Genomic DNA, 23,577 nt, shown 5'->3' with positions numbered 1-23,577 from the left:
TCCATTTCTCGGTCTCCCTTAGCCTGACTGCAGAATGAGTAGTTTGACTGTCTGGCTCTTGGAAAAAACCCTTATCTTAAAGTCGATCACACAGAGAAGAAAACATGCTCATGGCAGGGCTATTCCCACCGTTTTCAGAAGAAACTACGCAGCCAGGCCTGTGGTAATATAATGCCCCCTTGCAGAGCCCTGGTGGTGCAGTGGTTAACAGCTCAGCTGCTACCAAAAGGACAGCAGTTCAAATCCACCAGTTACTCCTTGGAAACCCTATGGGCAGTTCTATTCTGTTCTATAGGGTCGCTATGAGTTGGAATTGACTGGATGTCAACGGGGTTGTTTTGTTTTTGTGCGCTATAAATCAATGTGCCTCAAATCAGTTAACTAACAACACGAGGGTTAATTACCTCAGGTAACGCTACCTAACTTTAAGACCTAGAAAAGTAGAACAATGACTTGAGTTCCTAAAGGAAGTTTACTAAAAATCAACCTCTCTGAAAGACGTCGAGCCTGAAGGCCAGTGTGTTCTCTGTGGAGTGGGATTCTAGTGCGTGACTGCCCTCCGGTGCCTCAGGGCTGGACCAGCCAGAACTCAAGGCTACCCTGGAGGCCGGTGTGTTCTCTGTGGAGTGGGATTCTAGTTCGTGACTGTCCTCCAGTGCCTCAGGGCTGGACCAGCCAGAACTCAAGGCTACCCTGGAGGCCGGTGTGTTCCCTGTGGAGTGGGATTCTAGTTCGTGACTGTCCTCCGGTGCTTCGGGGCTGGACCAGCCAGAACTCAAGGCTACCCTGGAGGCCGGTGTGTTCCCTGTGGAGTGGGATTCTAGTTCGTGACTCTCCTCCGGTGCTTCAGGGCTGGACCAGCCAGAACTCAAGGCTACCCTGGAGGCCAGGCCCCTCCCTCCCACCTCAGGAGCGCTAAGGATTTCCAGGGACCCAGCAGAATCAAACAACGTCTTACGAAGAACAGGAGTGTACAAGACAGCCGTGACAACAGAAAAATATACTCACTTGCCAATGTCATCTTGATCTGCGAACTTCTCATCGTTGAAGCCAAACTGGTCAATAAAATTGGACGTCATTTGTTGCATCTGATAATCAGAAAAGGCCTGGCCACCCCAGGACCAGTGACAGTGATATAATGATTCTAATGACATTCTATACACTATTTGCCCATTTCTGTTCCAGAAATCATTTTATTTATATAGCCATAGGGCTTAAAAAGTTGGTGTGTTTTTCTAAAAAGAAAATCAAATAATTTCAGACACAAATTGCCCCCAAAAGGGAAGCATTTAAAATGTGGTCCACAAGTTGTTCTAATGTACATGTCACTGTAAGAAATGTAAAGTGACCACTCTGTCATCTATGACAAATTGTCTTTAGAGAGGGGTTTGGGTGACACCTAGTTCACAGAGGTGATCAAGCAACAGGTGACAAGTCTGAAATTATCAGGTGAACCATCATCACCACCTCTAGACACAACCAACCTTACCCTAAGAGCCAACAGTGGGATCTCCCGCCCTCCCTCCCTCCCTCCCTCGGTGCCATCTCCCCCACTCCTCCCCACCATGCCAACAGCACGGAGGCAAGTGACTGATGACCACAATCACAATCCTACAGACAGAGCTCCAGGGACACCTGGTTGTCTTAGAATCGTTTGGGTCTTAGAGGGTGGGGAGGGTATAAAACTGAACTTGTACCCTACCTACCTCGGCAAGGACGGAGTTTTAACACTCCTCTGTAATCACTCTGCAAAGAGCCAGGGAAGGCACTTCCAGTCCTCTCAGCATTTCCAGAAAGCACCAGGCTCACTTGGGCTTTCTCAGTTAAGCCATGGGGGACAGCTATAGCGTACTCCACGCAAACACCTCCGTCTTAAGCGGGGGCCCCCGCCACCACGCCTGGGAGCCAGGGAGCTCAGCGGGTGTGCACCCACGTTAGCCACGAGTGGGGAAGGTACGCAGACAAGCAAGCGCCCCTCCTCGTTCCACCCAGAGAATGAGCGGGGAGACCAGATGACAATGTGGTGTGGCCAGTGGGCGGGCTGGGAGGGGGCAGCTGTCCCACAGGCGATCATGCACATGGGCAAGCGCCTGCACGTGTCCCTGCTAAGGCCACTGCTGGACAGTGCTACGACTGAGCTAGGCTGGCTGTCCTTGTACTTGACACCCAAACCAAGTCCACGGGTCTGGCCCTGCCGACGTGTGCTACAGCGGTGCTTAGGCTGTTAATTCCAGGCGGCTCACTCTGGTAGTAGGGAATTATGGCATGGATAATCCAAAGTGCAGATAATTAAAAAAGAAACCTTATATTTGGCTTTGGAAGGCATCTTTTCCTGAGAACCTAAACCTCACTTTTCTCTAAGTGAAGATAATGGTGCCCCCTTTCTCTCTCTCTCTCTCACTCTCCCATGGCTTCTCTGCTGTCCCCAGAGAGGACAATGTCTGCGCACTTGGGGCGTGGGCCAGCATTCAGCTGGAGGTGGGACAGCCCCAATACAGCTGCAGAGGCTGCAAGCAGGAGGGTGGGGACAAGCTCTGGGAGGTTGGGCTGAGTCTGGACACATGAATGGAAAACATGGTAGGCAGCATTCAGATTCATTAACTCAAAAAAAAAAAAAACAAACAAAAAAACCCCTGAATTTTAGCTTTATCTTTGTAAGGAAAACCAGATGCAAACAGCAAAAGCTGGACTCTGAGTTTATTTACAAATTTGCAATCTGGTCTTCCTTCCACAAAGGAGAAGGTCCTCCAGTTGTTTTTGTTTGCTTCTCCCCCCAGCTCGCACCCCCCGCCTTTCCCATACCTCTATAGATCACATTATGAATCTTTTGGGTGTAGCAGCGGAGAAATATTTCCAAAGGTGCTCCTATACTTTAAACGCTTCACAGACGGAATATAAATACGAAATATACTGCACTGTCTGGGTGTGTACGTACACACACACACACACACACACACATTTGTATTCTATTTATCCACTGGTATGTACAGCTATCAACTGACAGACAGGTCACCTCCACTTAACACTGCAGGGGAAAAAAACAATGAACTGTAACGCTCACTTAGTTCTATCGGAGCTTCTAGGAAACTAGCAAACAACCTCAGGTTTCAAATCTGATCTTTACTCGTAAAGCCATCCAGGTTTACTAAACCCATGTAAGTGAAGACTGCACTATGTTTTACTGAAAGGTGTATAAGAAGCGCTTGGGACCCTGATGCTCAAATCTGGGAAGCGCCACATGGCTGTGTGATTGAGAACTTCAAGCACTTCCCAGTACTCTGGCCTGGCCAGAGTTCAGGTCACTGAGAAGTAAGCCAGCCACCTTAGTAAGTCCATCTCTTTGGAAGTGCCACCCAGGCAAGAGAAGCTACTGGTCAACTTCACATGTTCTGGCTCTGTCCACAGCCTGCACCACGGTGAGGGAGGGAACCACCTTGGTGCTATCAGCCCGACCTCACTTCTCCAGACGCCAGCCTTCTCCCCTTCACCTCTGCCGGGCAGAATTAGGAGAGAAGGCATCAAACGCCAGCCATTATAAATCCGGGGGGTGGAGGCAGGGGCACAAAAGCTGTGACCTTCTGAAATGGCCCACCATGAGCTCTCTTCACTCAGGGCCTTTGGGCCTTTACCAACACAAGCCCTGAATGAGAACGCAGATGACATGTGTAACCCAGGGCTGGACAGTAGTATAAGCTTCTTAAAAGTAACTGGGCATGTGGGCTCAATTTGTTTAAAAAAAGTGCTTTGGAGTGTATTTTTAATATTATTATGTAGACGTGGCTTACTTGGAGAATGACCCCCGACTGGTTCACAGTTTACACATACAAAGAAAAGGTCCCTGGAAGTGTGTCAATTAGAAAAGGGTGGCATCAGAGGTAGAGTCCTCCGTGGTCTCCAGGAAGCAGGTAAAAAGCAGAGGAAGGAGCCGGGAGCAGGGTGGGGGTGAGGCAGTTTTGTGACCGGGATTGCTTTACAGGTTTATCAGAAATCAATCAAACTCAAAGTTTTTAAGAAAATTCTCCCCAGAAGCAAATAGTGTGAGAAGTAAGGGGATCCAGTTTCCAGAGGCGTAAATGTAACCGTGTCTAGATTAAATCAGTAGCATTTCTATAAATAGACGTTTAGGGCATTCTTTTTCGGGCAGCAACATTACAGCTGGCACAGAATCACTCTGGTAATTTTCAGTGACGTCATCACGGTGGAAGTTCCTGACAGGTGGAGTGGGTCGTGTCAGTACCCCTAAGTGCTGCAGTGAGAAGCAGGCTGTGGGCAGGGTGACTCCTGGGGCAACACCAGAGTTCACAGCCAAAAAGGGATGCCTGTAGTCCTGAGAGGCCATGACAAGCGGGGGTGGACACCCAGGTGGCCACGGCAGGAGGGTGGCACTGAGGGGGCTGCACCCTGCAAGAAGGTGCCACTGCTCTCAACGGCCCCCCATGGGCTGACAGCTCCCTGACCCTGACCCCAGGGGGTTGCCTTCCAAAGGGCAGCAGTCTCAAGTACAGGAATCAGCTGAGAAGCCAGCCAAGTCCTGAAAGGCTACCGCAGACCTATCTGGGAAATGTGGGTGTGGAACAGTCTTACAACCCAAGCCAAGCAACTGCTTAGCCAAACCTCCCCAGGCGGGAGACAGGCGCGCTTACTTAGAAACAACCAGACAGGGCCAGCACAGTCCTCCTAAGCTCCATCCTGGCCCTGGTAAAAGAGAAGGCTTAGAGACTGAGAAAAAGAAGCCAGCCTGCACTCAGCGCCCGGTGGGTAGGTATCTACACTCGCTCTCTGGACACACCAAAGCTATGTGCGTGCTGAGAGCATCTGGTCCTGAGAACGAAGGACAGTTTCTCTGTTCCAACAGCTGAAGACTTGCAAAGGGGCTTCAATTTTTAGCTCCAAGCGTGATGCCCAAGAGGGATGGTGAACTCACCTGTCTCTCCAAGTACCACCAATGGACGCCAGGTCAGTTATTATTCATACTCTGTACTTTCCCCTAAACCATTACTAGGAGCTAATACATGGAGATGAATGAAAGGGCAGGAGGGCATGGCTGGCCATGAATTACTTCGACTAACACTCAACTTAACTGCCACAGTAATACAGCTTAAAGATAACGGTGGCACACTTACCGGGGAAGGGTCATTTTAATAAGCCAGTTAACTCAGGGTTATTTGTTATATTTGACTTACATTTAAAATGCCTTACTATTCTAATCCACAAATCTCTACTACATGAATCTTTAAGCAACAACCCAGCGATTTTAAAGGTTGGCATAACCCAAGGTGACTTACTGTTCAGTTCACTCACATTTTCTGAAAGCTGAGCTGACTCATTTTTATCAGGTTTGAAACATCTCCTATTTTAAACACTTCTGCCTAACTAATACGTAGTTCCAATCACACTCTTACGCATAACCTAACTCTGAAGCTGATTCATAAATGGCAACTAGACTAAGCATTTGAAATAAAAACGAAAAGCAAAGCTTTAGGCATGACTCACTTGCTGCAAAGAAGAATCCTGTGAGAAACCCGTTTCTTTAAAGTCAATTTCATCATCACTGGATGAATGAATATGGCAGGTTGTGACCTATATGCATAAAGATGTAAAAGACTATTTAACAGAGATGTTCTGGGCATTTGTATCAGCATTTTTATGGAAAAAAAAAATCACATTTAGTTTTCTTTTCATTGTACGTAACAGAAAAGCAAAAACAAAGTAAGACACAGTTAAAGTTGCAAAACCCACCCGGTGATCCAGGGGTCCACGCCACTCAGCCCTCGATGTGCTCAGCTGCCCACTTTTGTTCTTTCACTGCCCCTTACCAACACCACAGAAAACAGGTGAGGGAAGAGGCCAGTCACCCCATGTAGGCGGTCCTGATAATTATCTCCAAGTAAATGTTTAGAAGTGGGAAGGAAGAAGCAACGGCTCAGAGAAAACATTTCTTACTACATCTAAACCAGGTCTGAGCTGCCTGCTGCAAAGGCACCAGGCCCATAACTTGGCAATTCCCAAGGGTTACTAGTGAGTCACTAAGAAGATCAGGTTTAAATATAACCATTTTCACTTTAAATTCCTGCCTCTCTGGCCCACACTGAGGAAAGCATTGTCCATAAGGGCCTAATAGGGCTTGAGTCAACAGTCCTCTGCTCAAAGTACTCAACATCCTCTGCCCCTTAGTATGTCTCTTTCTCCTCCCTGCGGACTCATAGCCAACTCTCGGTAATTACGCAAAAACAGATTGCTCGCCAATTCTTCGTGACAAATGATTTACTAATTTATAAGTGTCACACAATTCTAATGGTGAATGTATAGACCACTAGAAATTGAAATTTGCAAGTAATTACGTACCTGCCAACTCTTGAAGCTGAGCCTAACAGCCTAGGTTAGAAACTGGTCCCGTCTGCTATGTGAAGTTATTCCCACATTAGTTAGTCCAAGGAGCCCAAAGCGAATGCAAACAGGTCTGCACGGGGTTATGAAATTCTGAATGCATCACTGCCTGGACCAGGTCAATGTACATCTCATCTCTTGACCCTTCCATGGCCATGCAGTGTCCTGGCCATCTTTGGTACTGAGCCCATGTGAAATGAAACTCTAATAAACCCATCTTTCCAACTGGGCCCCTCTTCGTCCTTCCTACAGTAAGCACTCACACTCTACTTCTGAATCAGGCCTTATGAGATCACAGGTAGAACGTGAGCAGTGAGGGAACCTGCCTGGGGCAACAGGAGCTTCGGTGGATTCTTGGGGAAAGATGTGGGGATGGAGGGCATCCCCGAAAACCCAACCAGAACGCAGCAAGGCCATGGAATACTGCTCGGTCACGGCAGCTAGCACTTAACAGGGTGACGGCAATTAGGGGCAGGTCAGGCATTTCTACCGCAGCAGACTTAGAGAAGCTCCTGGATGCTTGGCTCACCCAGCATGTGGGGCCCGGAGACAAAGAACGCAAAGAGAAAGCTAGGGGGTCAACGAGAGAAAACAAAAGAGCTGACTGCTCCTAACCACGTCTCAATATCCAAGTTCAAACAGGATACGATGTATCCTCATTCATCCTTTTACTTTTTCCTCTAAAATAAAATGTTACCCACTGCAATGTTATCGGCTCATTAATTAAAGATGGCGGGGGAACTAACGTTTGTGGAGCAGCTCCTATGTGCCAGACATTGTGACCCTTTACATAGCCTACTTAAACTGCATCCTCAAAACGATCCTGGGAGGTGTTTAAAATAATGTTTTTCTCCTCTCCACCCGCCAAAAAACCTACTGTTTTAGCAAGCTGTTCCTACAGTAAAACCTGCGCAAGTTGGAACGTCTGTAAGGTGGAAACCTGTCAGAGAAGGAAAACACAAATATCTCCCAACAAAAGGAGTAACAGGAAGGTGGTCAGACCGCACATCGTCAAGGGCGGAAAAGCTTGTGAAACCTGGAAAAGCGAGGCAGTCCTGTCTAGCTCCAGCTCCCACAGGTTTACTGTAATAACACAGTGCTCACGCGCCTTCACAATTACGTTAAAGACGCAGTGACTTCAACTCTGCCCACGCCATCCCAGCCTGAAATTACTATTAAAAACAGCTAAAAAGACCACTGAATTTACCCCCAGGGGAAAACCTGCTCAGCAGAATCGCACCAGTTCATCACTGAAGACGTCGCCGAAACTGAATTTTTGATCCACACTCCCAAATCCGCTCGTTCTGAAGCATCTCCATCCTGGTAAACGCCCCCTTCATTCTTCCACTTCCTCAGGGAAACCTCAGGCACCCTCTTCTCTTCCACCCACCCACATCTGTCCACTCTGCTTTCAAAGTACAGCCAATGCTCCCAGTGCTTCCACCAAGTCTGCTATCACCCCCCCCCCACCATTAATGGTGTAGGAGGCAAAGAGTCTGTCCCCCTGCATCCAGTTCTTGTCCCCTACAGTCTATCTCAACCCAGCGAGCTGGTGATCTCATCAAAACACACATCAAATTGTATCACCTTTTCATTTAACATCTAACGCCTTCCCATCTCACCAAGAGCAAAGACCAAAGTGCTCATCATGGACGAAAAAGCCGCAGAGATCTGGCCCGTCGCTGCCTCTCTGACCTCACGTCCCACCGTGCCCTCCGTTGCCTGCTGCTACAGTCACGCTGGACAGCACGTTAGGAATGACCCCCCTGGGCCCTCTGGACCTCACTCTTCCCTCCCTCTCATCCTTCAAGCCTCTCCATAAACGTTACCTTCTCAGTGAGGTCTTCCCAGGCCACCTGATTCGAAGCTGCACATGGCCCAAAACACTCCTTGACTCCCTCCCCTGCTTTTGCTTCGTGGCACTTACCATCTAAAATACAGGTGTGTGTGTATGTACAGGTGTCTACACACACAGACACTCATTTGCTGACCTGTCTTCAGCATCCCTCACTGGCACGGAAGCCCCACTGAAGGAGGGATTTTTGCCAACGTTGTTTAGTTCTGTATCGTCAGTGTCTGGCACATAGTAGGCATGCAAAAATTGTTAACAATACACAGTTCTAACTTTTTTAAAAGTAAGGTGTATATCAGAGCTCTCTTGCCAAGCGAGTCGTGTTCGAAGTATACCCTTGGTGCTGCACGGAAGAAGGCCTCCGGGATGTTACTTTCTTTCCTAATAACATCTCAGTTTTATTACCTGTTGTTACAGGAAAAAGCAAATGGGAGTCTTCTTCCCTTTGGCTGACTAGGCTGCTAAGGACAACCGTAAGCATGGCGTGACTGTGAATCTCTGAGGCCCGGATTACCCAAACGTGGAAGATGCAGACCTTTCCTCGTTGTGCCCTACATGACCAGGTAAGTCCTCGGGCCCAGAGCCAGTGAGACAAGTCAGCATTTGGTGTGTAAAGAACGCGTCCTCACTGTGAACAACAGTGCCGATGTACCGACTCAACACAGGGTACGGAGCTACGGGCCAATTCAAGCCCTGGGGACATACCTGAGCTGATTCCCAGGGAGGTACCTGAGTCATGCCAAGTCTCAGCAGTGCATCTAATCAAGTCTAGCTAGGTGAGGGGGGCAGGAAATAAGCAACCCATCACTTAACTGCCCGTTCCCGAGACAAGCGCTGTCTGAAGCCATCAAGGAGGTGAATGCTCTTCCTTGGGTTCTGTACCACACCACACAGATGGTGCTTTCTGTCATTTCTGCATGAGCAAGGCCCACTGGGTTTACTGACGAAACTGTGTTTGTAATAATATTCACAACAGGATGTTTTCCCTGGAACATGGTACCCAACTCAACCGGGATACTGCCTGGAAACATCCTGGGCAGGAAAATGAGGAGCCTGGAGGTTGCAGCTGAAGTTGTCCTTACAAACGTGGACCATCCCTAAAATATCACAAAGCGAACTTCCCCATAGGAAGGACCTAAGACGAAAGGGAAGCAGGTTTAGGAAAGGCTCTGGAGTCAATGAAGAGACAAGGCCTTGAGAGATCAGCCTGAAAGTCTCAGGACACTAGAGCTACCAAGTGGGGCTGGCTCGCCACGGACATCTGACCCTTTCTGCCATATTCCTCGACTTCTCCTTATCCCGTTTCCTGTAGATTCCTTATGCAGTACAAGTATGAGAGTGGGAAGTGCAACGATAGAAGGAGAACTGAGCTTCAATTAGCATGAAAGAACCTATGAAATGTTGCTTCTTTCTGCACAGATGTAGATGTTGACAAGTGTCTGAATGAAAAGGGACTAAGACTTCCCTCGACTGCGTGCATGCACACCTCTACAAAGGTATCCAGAAGATGTGCACACAATCACAGGCAGCTTTCCTGACAGGACCATGTGGAGGTACCGGGTGTTATTAAAGAAATACCCCAAGCAAAACAGAGTTAACATTCCTAAATACTGCCTTTTAAATAAGAAACAAGACAAAACTCCCTTAAAAGATATCACACTGCTTGCATTCCAAACAAGGAATCCATACGGGGCCTCTAAAATGAAAGGGCTTAACTTAATAGGGAGAGGACAATTTCACTCTACAAAAAGGTTAGGTGACACCCTGGAATCTAACCCAGCTTACATTAATCTAACAGGTCTGTTATGACGAATGTCGGCTTCTCTGTTGGACTGCAACACGCTGAGACACCGTGGGCCACTGGACCTGTTTAACTACACGGTCCCACATTGCTCTCTTGTTATAGTTATCTCTTAATTCATGATTCTTCCGACTCCTAAGACTTCCTAATTCCATCATTATACTCATCTTAAAAAACCATTCTCCACCGATTTGTCAAGAGTCTGTAAAAAGACAAGTGGCCTTGTCAGGCAGTCTGGAGAGGAGGAGACATGCCCCTCAGGGACTGTGGCAGAGCAGGACCCAGAGTCTGCTTGGTGGCGGCCAGGGCCTTTCTGTTTCCCTCTTGTTTCTAAGCCATGTTCTCAACGGGCAAGGTTGCCAGACACTCCATTCCTAACAGGCAAGGTGTTACTGTATATTTGACATGCAAGATTGCAGCCATGAATCTCGAGTTTAGAATTAAATGCCTGACACAAATACTTCAATGCAGAGCCAAGCACGACTTCTGTCCACGTCAAGGTTACCCTTGACTATCAGGTGGCATGCACTTAAGAAAGGAAACGCTTGTCTCTACCTCTAGAAGCAAAAACAAAACAATACTTACCTTCGAACTTAATGTGTTAAAAAATAAACAAAAAATACATTCCAAAGTCCAATATAATTTTTAAAAATTATTATCAATGCCATTATTCCCTGGCTAAATGTACGGATTCTGTTAAAGATTTTACAACTGGGGTCTGAAAACCATTTACAGAATTTTCTCCCACTAAGAATTAACTAAAGTGAGAGTAAACTCAACTCAGTAACACTAGAAATACCCAAGAGCTACTGAGTGTCTTTAAGCACCTAAGTTACCTGAGGTGTAAGGTAACACACCCAACACATCAACGGAGGGTAGGCTGCTTGGCTGAGGTGCTTAGGGAGCAGGGCATTGTGGGAAATGAAACTAAGCACGCTGTGAAGAAAATTGGTGGCTTCTGTGGACACTACTGTCTTCCCAGGCCCGAAATTAGGAGTTGACTAGACAAATTAGAAAGAATACTGTGAATACTGACCTCTCTTCCTGGTAAAGGAACATGAACTGGTCCTTGGTCCACAGCTACTGGGCCAAACGGAAGATCTTTTACATCTTTCTGAATAAATGAGCAAAGGCCAAGAGCACAGAAAGAATATAAACGTAACCTTGTAAAACCTACTAGATCTACCGTGTTCCTCTTGTTAGTTTCTCCTAAGGAGCTTGTGCAGAACGTCTCCCATCGCTCCCTGACTTCACCTGGAAGATCTTCAGAGTGAGAAAAGGAAAAAAGCATTATCACTACAGTGGTCTAAACACGGACCAGCAGAGTCAACAGGTAATACAGTGTGGGCCTCCCCACGTGGCTCACCAACGTGAACCTGCTGGCTCAGCCAAGCAGCTGGGCGGTAGCCCACGCTCCTGGAGGGACGGGGTATAAAGCCTCTCACACCGAGTCCCCACGGCTCAGGAGCCAGGACCCCCAAGCTGCCTGGGTGGATGGCAAGAGCCACGAGCAGCATGAGCAGCATGAGCAGCCCTGTGAATTTCACGAATTCCTCAAAATATTTTTGGGAGGCACGTAACCTAGAAAACGTCGAGTCTTTCCAAAGAGCTCCTCTAAGGTGACAGGTCTTTAAGGTGGGAGACCACCGCATCTGCATTAAGTTCGGGACACACTGCAGACAGACTGGCCGTGACCATTCCACGGTACCCAGTCTGGGAAGGACATGCTGCAGACTGGCCGTGACCATTCCACGGTACCCAGTCTGGGAAGGACACGCTGCAGACAGACTGGCCATGACCGTTCCACGGTACCCAGTCTGGGAAGGACACGCTGCAGACAGACTGGCCGTGACCGTTCCACGGTACCAAGTCTGGGAAGGACACGCTGCAGACTGGCTGTGACCATTCCGCAGTAACCAGTTTGGCTTCCCAAACTGCTCCAGGACATCCTCCTACGTACCTGCGCACAGGCTGACACATGGACACATATGCAAAAGTAACTCTATCTTCTAGAGAAGTTGTAAAGAAAAGGGCACACAAGTATTTTTCTCAGAAAGTGAAAGCACAGTTGTAATTTTGGAGGCTTTTCTAGAATAAACTTGTCATCGGGCAGTTCTGGTTTAAATACACACACGGCAAACAAATTCCATTAAAAAAAAAAAACCCACTGCCATCGAGTCAATTCCAACTCACAGTACCCCTAGATAACAGATTAGAACAGACCCCAAAGGGTTTCCAAGGAGTGGCTGGTAGATCAGAACTTCCACCCTTTTGGTTCAGAACTGAACACCTAGCCACTGTACAACCAGGCCTCCATGAAGTCCATAAAAGAAAGACTTATTTTAAAAACTCAGTCACTTCACATGGCCATCTCTCTTGGGTGTGGACATGAGGATAAACTGACGAGCAGGCGTAACACGTCTTTCAAGAAGCAAAATTCAAGGCAAGCTCGATTTTTCCGTCACTGGGAGGCAATACGCCTTGAGCGCACATTCAAAAGGTAACAGCCTCGTCTACACACAAATGCTCTTAGAAGAGAAACAGAAGGTACACTGGGGAGTGGTTTTCAGCAAGTTAATGAGGACGTCTGTAGCAGAGGTGTCAGAGACGGTTCCCATTCAGGCTGAGTTACAGGACTGGCCATCCGTGGTGGCACAAAGACCCAGAGGACATGGGGCTCTTAGTGCTATTGTTTCGGAAGAGATGGATTCACGGCCTGGGTGCCAGGGTGAGCACACCCACAGTGTCTTCCAAGCAGCCGTAGGCCCATTAAGTCCCAGCACAGAGAGTCCCTAAGAGCCATGACCCTCACTTTAGTGACGGAGACCAGGAAAAGCACAGACAAATGCCAAATATCCACCTTAGGGGAACTTAATCCATATACGCAGGGTCTTCAGAAGAAAATTTAAATAATCACAGCTCAAGCGGCTCAAACGCCAGCATAACGGGTACTTTAACTCAAAATTCTCAAAAGAACGATTTACTGAGAAATGCTTTTGAGAATGAAATTGGGGGACGCTGGCATGCCGAACTTGGCCAAGCTTGTCAATATTCATTAAAAGAAGCACAAATAAGAGCAGAGAGACAGCAAAGAGCTACACTGCTCAAACACAGGCTCGAGGCTCTCATCCAAAGTCTGCAGATAATGTGCATGACAGAAGGAGATCCCACAAATAGCTATTTAAGCACTCCGAGTTACTTCCACTTCACCCTTAGATCCTCACTCTAAGCCGAGAATGTTCACGAGGAGCCCGGGACTCACCTTTGATGAGCTGCTGCACTGACGCGCTGTTGGGGCCCTTGTCAGTGCTGTGCACGATGCAGTTGGCTATCCTCGTCAAGTGGCCCATGTACCCGTGCCGCCGTCCCCCCTCCGCCCTGACAGGGTAAAGGACAAAGGTTCAGATTCCTAATCCGACAGAGCAATGAAACGGCTGGGTCAATACCGGATATTAACGCAACCACTCTGAAACTCTAGGCAACGTGAAGACTGAAAAGGAAGGAATGGAGGTGCTAGGATATTCCCAGGCGGCAGAGGGGGAGGGAAGCCCCAGTGGTCTACTTAAGATTACACTGTATCACAGAATTAAACATGGAGAAATTGTTTGGGGAGGTTGTCTGCATTGCAGCCTTAACAAACGGGCCAGATCTTAGTCTTAAATACAAATCGAATCATTCCTCTTCAGTAACAAATTACCTTTCAAACAATAAACACAAAAAATATTCATTGATGCACAATGTTTCTGTACTTTATATTTTTTTGTAAAACAACTTTTCAGACTTTAATCAGATTGTAGTTCCCTACCCATAAAGATAAAAGGCAAGCCTGTTGTCGTCGAGTTGATTCTGACTCCTAGCGACCCTACAGGACAGAGTAGAACTGCCCCAGGGGCTTCCAAGGAGCGGCTGGTGCCTTCAAACTGCTGCCCTTTCGGTTAGCAGCCGAGTGCTTAACTACTGCACCACCAGAGCTCCTGCTGGTTCACTTCTCTAAAAGACATCAAATTTTAATCAGATCAATTAACTAAGAGAGATAATTAAGTACCAATGGCATTTCTCAAGTTAAAATATTGGTGGGTTTTCAGATTTGGCCAAGAAAAAGAAAGGGAGACAACTTGTACTTCTCCATAAACTGCTCAGAACACAGGTCAGTAACCTCGTCCGCATCCCTTCCCCAGGCTGGAAACCCTGGTGGCGTAGTGGTGAAATGCTGTGGCTGCTGACCAAAGGGTCCGCAGTTCAAATCCCCCAGGTGCTCCTTGGAAACTCTAGGGGGCAGTTCTACTCTGTCCCGTAGGGTTGCTAGGAGTCAGAATCGATTCGACTGCAATGGGTTTTTCCACACTCAAGGTCTATCTTCCCAATTATGATAAACTTTTACTCTCAAACTTTTCCTATCATTGTCACTTCTGTATTTATAAGTATTAAGGTCTTCAAGTCTATCAAACAAAAGTCTTTTAATTGCAAGCAGCAGCAAACATACTGAAGAGATTTTTGTGTAGAAGGAAAAGAAGCTTTCAGGAGGCACTACAAAAAAAATCCATTCGGTGCTTGAAGCTCACCTGGAAAAGAAAACATCTGCTACGTAGCCTTAGAGGGTCTGCAGATACCTAGGGGCAGGGCTCTGAACTGGTTCAGAGCAGCTCAGTCAAGCTGATGAAGTGAAACCGGAATAGGCCCGAATTTGTAACATTTCAGTGACCCACAGTAACCCAGGCTGATAGCCAGAACAAGAAAAATTACAGACTAAAGCCCGGAATGGGAAGCTTGGAAGAGGCAGAGTAAGCCCTTCCAGAAGCCCGGTGCGTGAGAGTGAATCGTGACCAGGGCTGTGGACAGTGACACACATTCAAACTGGTACAGCCAACCACCATCTTCAAGGTCAGCCGTCATCTTTAAGCCAGGCATTGTTCCCAACTCTACTCAAAACCCCAGGGGCAACAGGTCGCATTGCCGTAGAACGCGTAGGCAGCCCTCGTTTTCTAAGAGGGAGATTAAGCTTCTAGCAGGGCTCTGACCCATAAGTTGTTCCTGTTAGTGTTTCAGTTCACTCAAACTTTAAAAATTCAGGTCCGTTCCAGTGTCACGTACTCGTCCATGACTGAACCATGGAAAACCGGTTTGAAGCCCTGCCTAAGAGTCAGAGGCACAAGGCTGATCTCGACTTGAGTTGCTGGTCTCTTCTAGTGTCACAGTAACCCAGACGTTTCTCATAGGCAACTTCTTGGTTGATGTTCTTCCATGCTCCCCCAAGCCCCCAAGTGAAAACAAAGGCCCATCTGCAGGTTTTCTTAGCCCAGGGCTTCAATGTTCTTTAAGCAGGCTTCAAACCTATACAGAAGAATCACCTGGAGATCTTGTTAAAATGAAGACTCGGATGCCCTGTATCTGGGGTGCAAAGGCAAATTATCAGCAAGGAGTTGAACTGAAAATAACCAGTTCAAAGACCTGTCTTTCAGGCTTGTGGTTTGAAGAAACATCAGAAAAGCTGGTTCAAGGACCCTCCAGATGAGGGCCTACTAGCCACACCTTCAGAGAAGGCATTCATGGGGAGAGCAGAGTACACTCTACTGCGGGGCCCCTCAGCTCTGGCCAACGAGGAAGTAGGAGGTGGAAATCAGGGAGGGCACAAAGGGGCTGAGGTGGGCAAGACACATAAGCAGAGAGGATGGTCTGGGCACACACAGCACCCCCAAAGATGCGCCATCTTAAAGAGCACATAAGAGGCCTACCAGATGCACCCTCTGCGCTGTGGCAGAAGCGGAGCATCCACTTTCCCACACAGTCAAACCAAGGCTTGATCAGTTTATTAAGCAATTTACAAAAATTAAACTTCACAAAGTAAAGCCAACACCTGCCATGAGTGACCTAACTCTCCTGGGTGCTACAAGACGATTCTGAACAGAGATACATGGCAGGAAAGCTCCTGGTAGGCGACCAACCACAGAGGGGCATGGGACAACTTTTGGGGGGTGATGGAAATGTTCTACGTTTTCATTGTGGTGGTCACACACCTGGATACATCAGACTCCTGGAAAACTTCACCTTGCCTTTCAATTGTTTCAAAGTGAGGACAAGTTTACATAACATTACAAGGCAAGGTGAAGCTGTCCGTAAGTCTGACGTTCATAACGTGTTGTTGTAACCACTGTGTCAATCCATCTTGTTGAGGGTCTTCCTCTTTCTTCGCTGACCCTCCACTTTACCAAGCAAGGGCACAGGGTAGGGGGAGGGGCGGTATATTTTTCAAATTCTAAGTCAAACTGAATTCTTAATGGAAAACTACTTACTGTTTCTTCTCGTTCATCTCCCAGGCTTCAAGTATTCGTTCTATTAACTGACATTTTTGAAAAAGCTGAATAAAAAAGAACATTCTAATTAACAGCTGTATAAATGTCAAAGTGTCAAAACTTTCAAATGCAACAGAACTCTGGTGAAACCGAACAGTGGCATGCATAACATGGCAAGCTAAAAACAGCCGTAAAGTGACCGGCTGAACCAAACCAAGGCGATGATAAATTTACTTGAGGCCCCAGAACACTGCAGGGACTCCAAACAGAATCCCTGTTTTAGTAGCATGTCTACTGGGAAACTACATTGCTAGAGGCAGTTGCCACAGCCAGCAGGTGACCTAAGGCAAAGCCTGGCTTTATCTGCCGTAAAAATCAGGCTCAGAAAGACAGCACCTGACCAAAATTACAATGGAATAAAGAAAATCATGCCCTGGCAAAACATTAAACATGAAGTGAAGACTGCACAGCATTACTCGTACTTTGTAAGTGTGAGCAGGTGTGTCCTGGCGACGTTCTGCACGCCACGGACAACTGCCGGGCCGCAACAGTGCAGGGCGTACGCGGCCCGCTTTTCTCGGATGTCCCTCATCCCCTTACCCCTCGCCACCCCAGGATGGCCTTTCCTATCTTCCCAGTGTGGGCGTAAATGACCTCAGAGTGAAAAGGAACCTGAAGCCTTTCTTCAGAAGATGATCTCATACTTGACAGAAAACGGGCCCCGCCAAGGGCCCACTCGGCAATACTCAGGCCTCCTTTCTCCTGACTCTCGAGCATATACTCAGCACCAAAATGTCAACCTACAAATCTTCAAACCTACTAATTTTCTTAAAAGATTGTTCATTTAATAGTTACAGAATCACTGGTAAGAAGTTCAATGAAAACCTGAGTTAAACGTTTGGACTCTGAAATCTAACCTCACGCTCTTCAACCTTCATTCATTCCACACGGGGATGGGGAATGCTCTAACACGGAGACAGTGCAAGGAAGAAGGGCCCCAACAAGCTTACGTGTTTCAATAACAAATTGTCACCCGTGGCATCCTGATCAGTAATTGTGCCGTTTTCTGTGTTTTCGAAAGGACTTGCAAGAATCAGTGCCACACAGATCTCCACCTGTGTGTGCAAGAAGTTATTCCACGTGTACTTGAAGAACATGTCCTGCAACGAAGCAGAGCGCGTCGTGAGCTCAGCATTTAGCTGCCACTCTCGTGACGCACTTAACAACAGCGATTCCCCAAAGTAAAAACCATGGGTCTTCAGCCCAACTGGACTGATTTAAAGGAACGTAAAGTTTATTTAAAAGGTCGGAAACACCATTTCACAACCTAAATAACTGGACAGTTGCTTATGTGACATGCAGGAATTTCCCTGGAATCTGGAAGAAACCATCAATAAACATATGGAAAAAAGACAGTAAATAGTAAATTTCTCAGATAGAAAGGGAGGATCTTTTAATGTTTTCAAACCAACAAAGCAAACACCAAGTTCAGTAGATCTTAAAAAATCTTCAAAGAAATTTATGAGAATTTCATTTTGATTCAAGAAGTATCTACTGAGGCATCTGTGCAGGGCATTGTGTGGGGTGCAATATGGGAGATGGAGACAGATAAAACGATGGTCCCCAAAAGCACCACCACCAGGCATTCAAAGCCTCACAGAACTGTCAGCTGAATGGGGCAAAAGAGAAGTGAGGCCGGACAGGCAGTGACACGTGAGTCCCTGGAGCACAAAGGGTTCCCAAATTACATGAAAAGATAACAGCGTCACAAAAAGAAAGATAGCCCCTAAACCCCCAAAGGCACAAAACACATAGTTCAAGTACGTATTCAGAATGTCACCGAATCTGGTTATCTGACTCAACATTAATGACCCATCTAGGAGTTTTATCAAATTTGTCATCACTTAAAACTAGTGCTAAAGGTTAACAAAAGACTAATAACAGTTATACACCTATTACAGTCATGCGCCGTATAACATCCATGGGGGCGACGTCCAATCACACCTATGTCCGTGGTCCCATCAGGTTATAACAAAGTTCAGAAATACTGATCGGAGAACAGGGCAGTATCTTGGCTATTTAGTCAATACAGGTACACTACAGTATCCCATATAGCTTTGATGCATGTCACAAAGTAGTGCCCATTTGGTATCACAAACCACCGTACACGTGCCTCAAATTTTTAATGTAATAGGCTTTATGGGGGTTGGTTCCTAACTACTGGTTGTACATAAGTCGGACGTCACCCGGGACTGCCGGTATGTAACGTGGTGTTCACACAACGTTTGAATTACATAACGTCCTATCTCACAGAACATATGATGGATGTTAAGCAACACTGGCTGTGTCAGTAACTAATTGATCAGTTTGGGGGGAATCCCAGAGACAGGGAGAAGGGTAGAAATGACAGTCCTGGAGTTCTGTATGCCAGTCAGAGCTAGGGCAAAACTCTGTTCCCAGAGTCGATGATCATGCTACCAAGGAACCAGTAATCCTTTAAAGTTTCATCTCTCTCCAAAACGTTCCTGCTCTCTATGTAGCCTATAGTGATGTCATCAAGCCCAAAGATGAAATAAAAGAACTAAAAACATTTCAGTGACACCAGGCAGCGTAAAGGCCTGGTTGATAAGGCGTGCATGGGCGTGAAATGGGTGTGAATTCAAACTGTGGCCCCACTTCACAGCCACGGAATGTACCCCCCCTCCTCGGCCTGATCTGAAGAACCGACGCTCCACCTCACTCAGGTTTTTATCTTCAGGATTACGTGAGAAACGTACACAAGGTGCACCTTACGGTGCCTGTCAAGTAGTGAGCAAACACCAAGCCAAACTCTGAAACACCCCCCAAAACTCCCAAGATATATGGTGTGACCAAATGTTTTGTGAAACCTAACTGAAAAATTATAAGCATTCAAAATGTATAATAAACTCAAGACAAAACCTATATACAGGTCATCCCCGGCTTACAATGTACTCAAGTTACAACAAACCGCACTTAAAACCTTTTTGGGGGGATATCTCATTGTTAATAATACGTACAACAAAGACAAAGATCAGAACATAAAGATACTAGTAATAAAAGGCAATAATAATGAAAACTTAAGACAAAAAAGGTATTCGACTTATGCCAGAACCAACTTAGGACAGAATAGTCAAAACGGATCCCCGTCCTAAGTCAGGGACTACCTATACAAGACTATTTACGCTCAGATCAAAAAGTCGTTGGCACGTATTGTAAACATGTGAGGCTGTAACATGAGTTATAAAATAATATATCGAGGGCAAATTAAAACATCTGTGAGGGAGAAATCTTACCAATATGACTCCAATGCTATTCAGCTCAATAAGGTCCCCATTTATGCTGCTGGTATTTGTCTGCAGCAGGCTGGAGATCAACCTAATCACGTTCAGTCGAGTGTTCCCCACAGGAGGATCCAGTACACCCCATGTGGTCTTCATCACACTTTTCTGAGGCAGAAAAAGCTTTCCAATTAAATTCAGTTAAACAAACAGAAAATGTGCTAAGACACACCACTAGTCAACTGGCCTGAATTCGACACCTGAAGGAAGTCTGAAGCAGCTTCTGACAATGTGGGGAAATAACCAAGGAGGAAAATAAATAAATCCCCTAGACTACAAGTTTAAAAAAAAAAAAAAAGTCTCCCCTTGACCCCAACACCCCAAACTGCACAGGAAGAAAGCAGAGAGTTAAAGAAGATTGTGAAAAATATCTACAATATTTCAAAACCTAACCAGAAATTTAAGAAGCTAAAAGAAGTTATAAGTGGCTCTGGAACGCAGGCCTCAATCTTGGCCAAATCGTCGATAAAAACACAAACTCAGAAGTTGCCTCTGGGTCACAACCCTGCAATGCCATCAGCCTAAGCCCCATTCTCATCCATAAAAGGGGGTTTTATAGCTTGAAAGCACAAGAGACAGAAGGAGAATGTTTCAGAAGTTCAGCACTCTGACAGGGAAGAGTGACAAATTAAAAGCTGCTCGTCAGATTGTGCTTTCTGAGCGCCCATCCCCATCACCACCCTCACTCTCCTGCTCCTGTGTGACCCTGGCCCTCTCTTTGCCAGGCTTGGTGGGATGCTAAAAGCCCATTTTCACTCCAGGCAGGACAGCTCTAATTAAGAGACTTTGTAAAAAGCGTAATGGATCTACTTACACACCACACTATAAAGTCAAGTGTAAGCTGAACTCGCTCACACCTAGGGGTAAAAGAGCAAAAGTCCGAACAAGACACTGCCTTATCTAGGAATCAGGGAGAAGAAAAGAGCGAGAACCCATACTAGACACTGCCTTGTTTTCCCACCTAGGACTAAGCTGGGCAGGCCATCCAGGCTACTTCATGAGAACCACTCTTCTTTCTCAGATGCTTTCCCTGCCTCCACTTTCCACTTGTGAATGTCTCTCCTACACCCCTCAATTCTTTCCTTATTCTCTTACTCTTTTTGCTAGGTTTGGCATGAAGGATGCCACTGACCATCATCGCTGAACACCAACAGAGGCCGTTTCCCTGAGGGTGAGCACTCAACACTGCACAGGATGAAAGCAGGATGAAGGTGTGGCAGGGTGGAGATGTGCCGAGGTGGAGCTATGGGGGGTGATGGTGTGGGGGGAAGATGGGGGATGAAGGTATGGGGGTGAAGGTGTGGCAGGGTGAAGGTGTGGGGGGTGGGGGTGAAGGTATGGGGGCGAAGGTGGGGGGTAAAAGTATGGGGTAGAGGTGTAGCAGGGTGAAGGTGTGGGGGTGGGGTATGGCGGGGTGGAGGTGTGGCGGGGTGGAGGTGTGGGGGTGGGGTGTGGCGGGGTGGAGGTGTGGCGGGGTGGAGGTATGGCGGGGTGGAGGTGTAACGGGTCACTCAGCAGGAGGAGGCTACACTGAGGACAGAGGCAGAACTGCTGCTTGGCCACGGGTTGCATCACTCATTTTAAAAGACAACCTGGAAAGTGAGTGGGGCACTCTGGGTTATGAATATTTTCAAGTAATCTGTGTTCCTCCCTTGCCAAAAGGGTTAAATAAACAGAAAACACCTACAATCTGGAAGAAGAAAGTCAGTATAATAAATTCTCAATACCTCACCCAGTGACAGCCCCAGAGATTCATACTACAATGGTTAGGACCCTGCATCCAACGATACAAGGCAGGAAGAAAAAGGAAATGTAAGAAGTGAAGCCGGGAGCAGAACCCTTACCCACCTGGGTCTTCCATCCTATGGGTTCCAAAGAATCCGCATCTTTCTCTAATGGAAATTTCTGCGCCAACCCCAGGGACGTAGGTTTACGTAAGAGAAGCACATGACTTATGGACTTAGACACCCCTCTCTTGTAGGTCTTCGCTGTCTATGTTAGCACACGAATACGCTCTACTGAAAACCAAACACCCCAAGTCATATTCTTCCCATGTTGTACACTACAACTTCAACCTTTCCGTCCTTAAACGAGGCATCTGTCTGACAGACTGTTGTATTTGCTCCAACTCTGAATATGAAAACTCAATTTCAAAGATCAGTTTCTGAAAGTAACTTCACCTCAGGTATGTGAAATGAACATGCTAGAAGACAATGGCCTGTTTTACTACCACATAAGTACCCAAGAATTTACAAAAGGGAAGAACGAAAAGCTGAGTTTCCTAAGCAGATATATATTCACTTAGTTTTAATTCTAGCCCATTCATCCATTTAGGCAGTATATGAGATAGCAGACCTACCTTGGGTGGCTCGAGCAGAAGTTCATGGAAAGATCCAAGTCTTCCTCTGATGGCTTCTAGAACACTCTTGTTGACCAAACAAGCTGAATGACTCATGCCTGGTGGGCAGATCTCTATGTGGCCTTCGAATCTTGAAACAAAGCAAGTGAGTTTTACTTATTATAGTTTCAGAGCACATCACTCAGGGCGTCCCATATGAGTCGTGTAGGTACAGACACAGTATTATTAAGTACATACTGATTATATAAACATTTCTGGCTGCAAGGAGAAGGAATAAGAAGAGGGTATAATACTGTAAACTGGAAGAGGTATAACAAAACCTCGGTCAGCCAATATGACCTGAAATACAAAAGGCTACACTGTCAGGTGAGAAATTACATGTGACTTCTTCCCATTGTCCTACGCCTCCCGGCTCTTTCTAACTGCAGGTCTCTAACTGACCAGAAGTGTGACCAGCAAAAGGTGATCTGACCCTAGAGTCATAAGGCACGCCTTATCGCCTGTCAGTGTGGGCTGTAACGATAAATAGGCCTATCATTGTTCCACACAGCATTTATTGGGTAATTAACCTTGTTTCCTACAGAAAGCTCCATCGAGACTTATTACAACCAACCCTCACGGAGAAGCCACTGTATGTGTAACAAGACTCCCAAATCCCAACTGGGGTGGGTAATGACGCGGGCACAGTGGCCGTACATCCTCCTTACCAATCTGTGTGCCTGTTCTTTCCTCCTTGCCTTACTGCACTGGGTACGGTCTCCAGCAGGAGGTCGGATAGGAGTGGTAATGGGGAATATCCTTGCCATTCCCCAATTTTAAGGGGAAGTATCTCGATCTTTCACCATGAAGAATGATTAGCTACCAAGTGTCGTTTTTAAAGAGGCCTTTAACAGTTTCCAAGTTTTCCACTATTAATTTGCAAAGAGGGTTTTTATCATAAATGAACTTAATGGCTACAGAAACCTCCCTCTATCATTTCCTTTATTGTTGTGTTTTCTCAGTTTGCTCTGCTTAAATTGCACGATTGTTTTTCCCCCTCTCAAGAGCAAAAACATGCTTTTCCTCAGATTGATTGTTTTCTCAGTCAGAGTAGTCTCCATGAACCTCACAGCCTGCTTCCTGGGGTTCTGAAACCATTTTAAGAGATGGCACATTACCTTTCAGCACGGAGTGAGTACCTTTGATCAGAGCAGCAAGTTAACAGTCCTGCACCTTGACAAGAGTTACCCAATTACTGCTCACAGTATTTAAAACATGATTTTCCAAGAAAAACAGAGACAGAGTCAAAATGAGAGATACAATCACAAATGACAAAAGCAGGGCTGCACACTGCCTGTCCATTATTACTGACCAAAGGTAAGGCAACCAGGAACAGAGATCAGGAATTTGGCAAGTAGAGGTCGGTAAGGTTGGGTTCACTATTTCGCTAGCTAGAAATCAAAATTACATGATTAAAAGTAAATCCAGGAACCCTGGGCGGCTGAAGTTTGTATTCTGCTGGGAACAGGCCTTTGCTGTTCTCTTCACGG

The 23,577-nt window shown here is 46.6% G+C and overlaps 1 protein-coding gene across 5 annotated transcripts in view; it reads right to left on the bottom strand.

Moving 5' to 3' along the window:
* PPP6R3 (protein phosphatase 6 regulatory subunit 3) overlaps nucleotides 1-23,577 on the bottom strand; it is a 175,982-nt gene that overhangs the window by 41,465 nt on the left and 110,940 nt on the right. For 4 of the 5 annotated variants that reach the window (XM_049892681.1, XM_049892682.1, XM_049892683.1 and 1 more), the window contains 8 exons: nucleotides 22,049-22,178; nucleotides 19,645-19,797; nucleotides 17,341-17,490; nucleotides 16,331-16,395; nucleotides 13,303-13,418; nucleotides 11,218-11,303; nucleotides 5,494-5,580; nucleotides 1,009-1,106 (listed from right to left, as the gene is read on the bottom strand). In XM_049892681.1, coding sequence (XP_049748638.1) covers nucleotides 1,009-1,106; nucleotides 5,494-5,580; nucleotides 11,218-11,303; nucleotides 13,303-13,418; nucleotides 16,331-16,395; nucleotides 17,341-17,490; nucleotides 19,645-19,797; nucleotides 22,049-22,178 — 885 coding nt within the window. The remainder of the gene's footprint in view (nucleotides 1-1,008; nucleotides 1,107-5,493; nucleotides 5,581-11,217; nucleotides 11,304-13,302; nucleotides 13,419-16,330; nucleotides 16,396-17,340; nucleotides 17,491-19,644; nucleotides 19,798-22,048; nucleotides 22,179-23,577) is intronic. The other variant, XM_049892684.1, reaches the window with a different exon arrangement.

Source organism: Elephas maximus, chromosome 7, assembly GCF_024166365.1.
Source record: "Elephas maximus indicus isolate mEleMax1 chromosome 7, mEleMax1 primary haplotype, whole genome shotgun sequence".
Taxonomy (NCBI): Eukaryota; Metazoa; Chordata; class Mammalia; order Proboscidea; family Elephantidae; genus Elephas; species Elephas maximus.
This window is presented reverse-complemented; position numbering and strand designations above follow the sequence as displayed.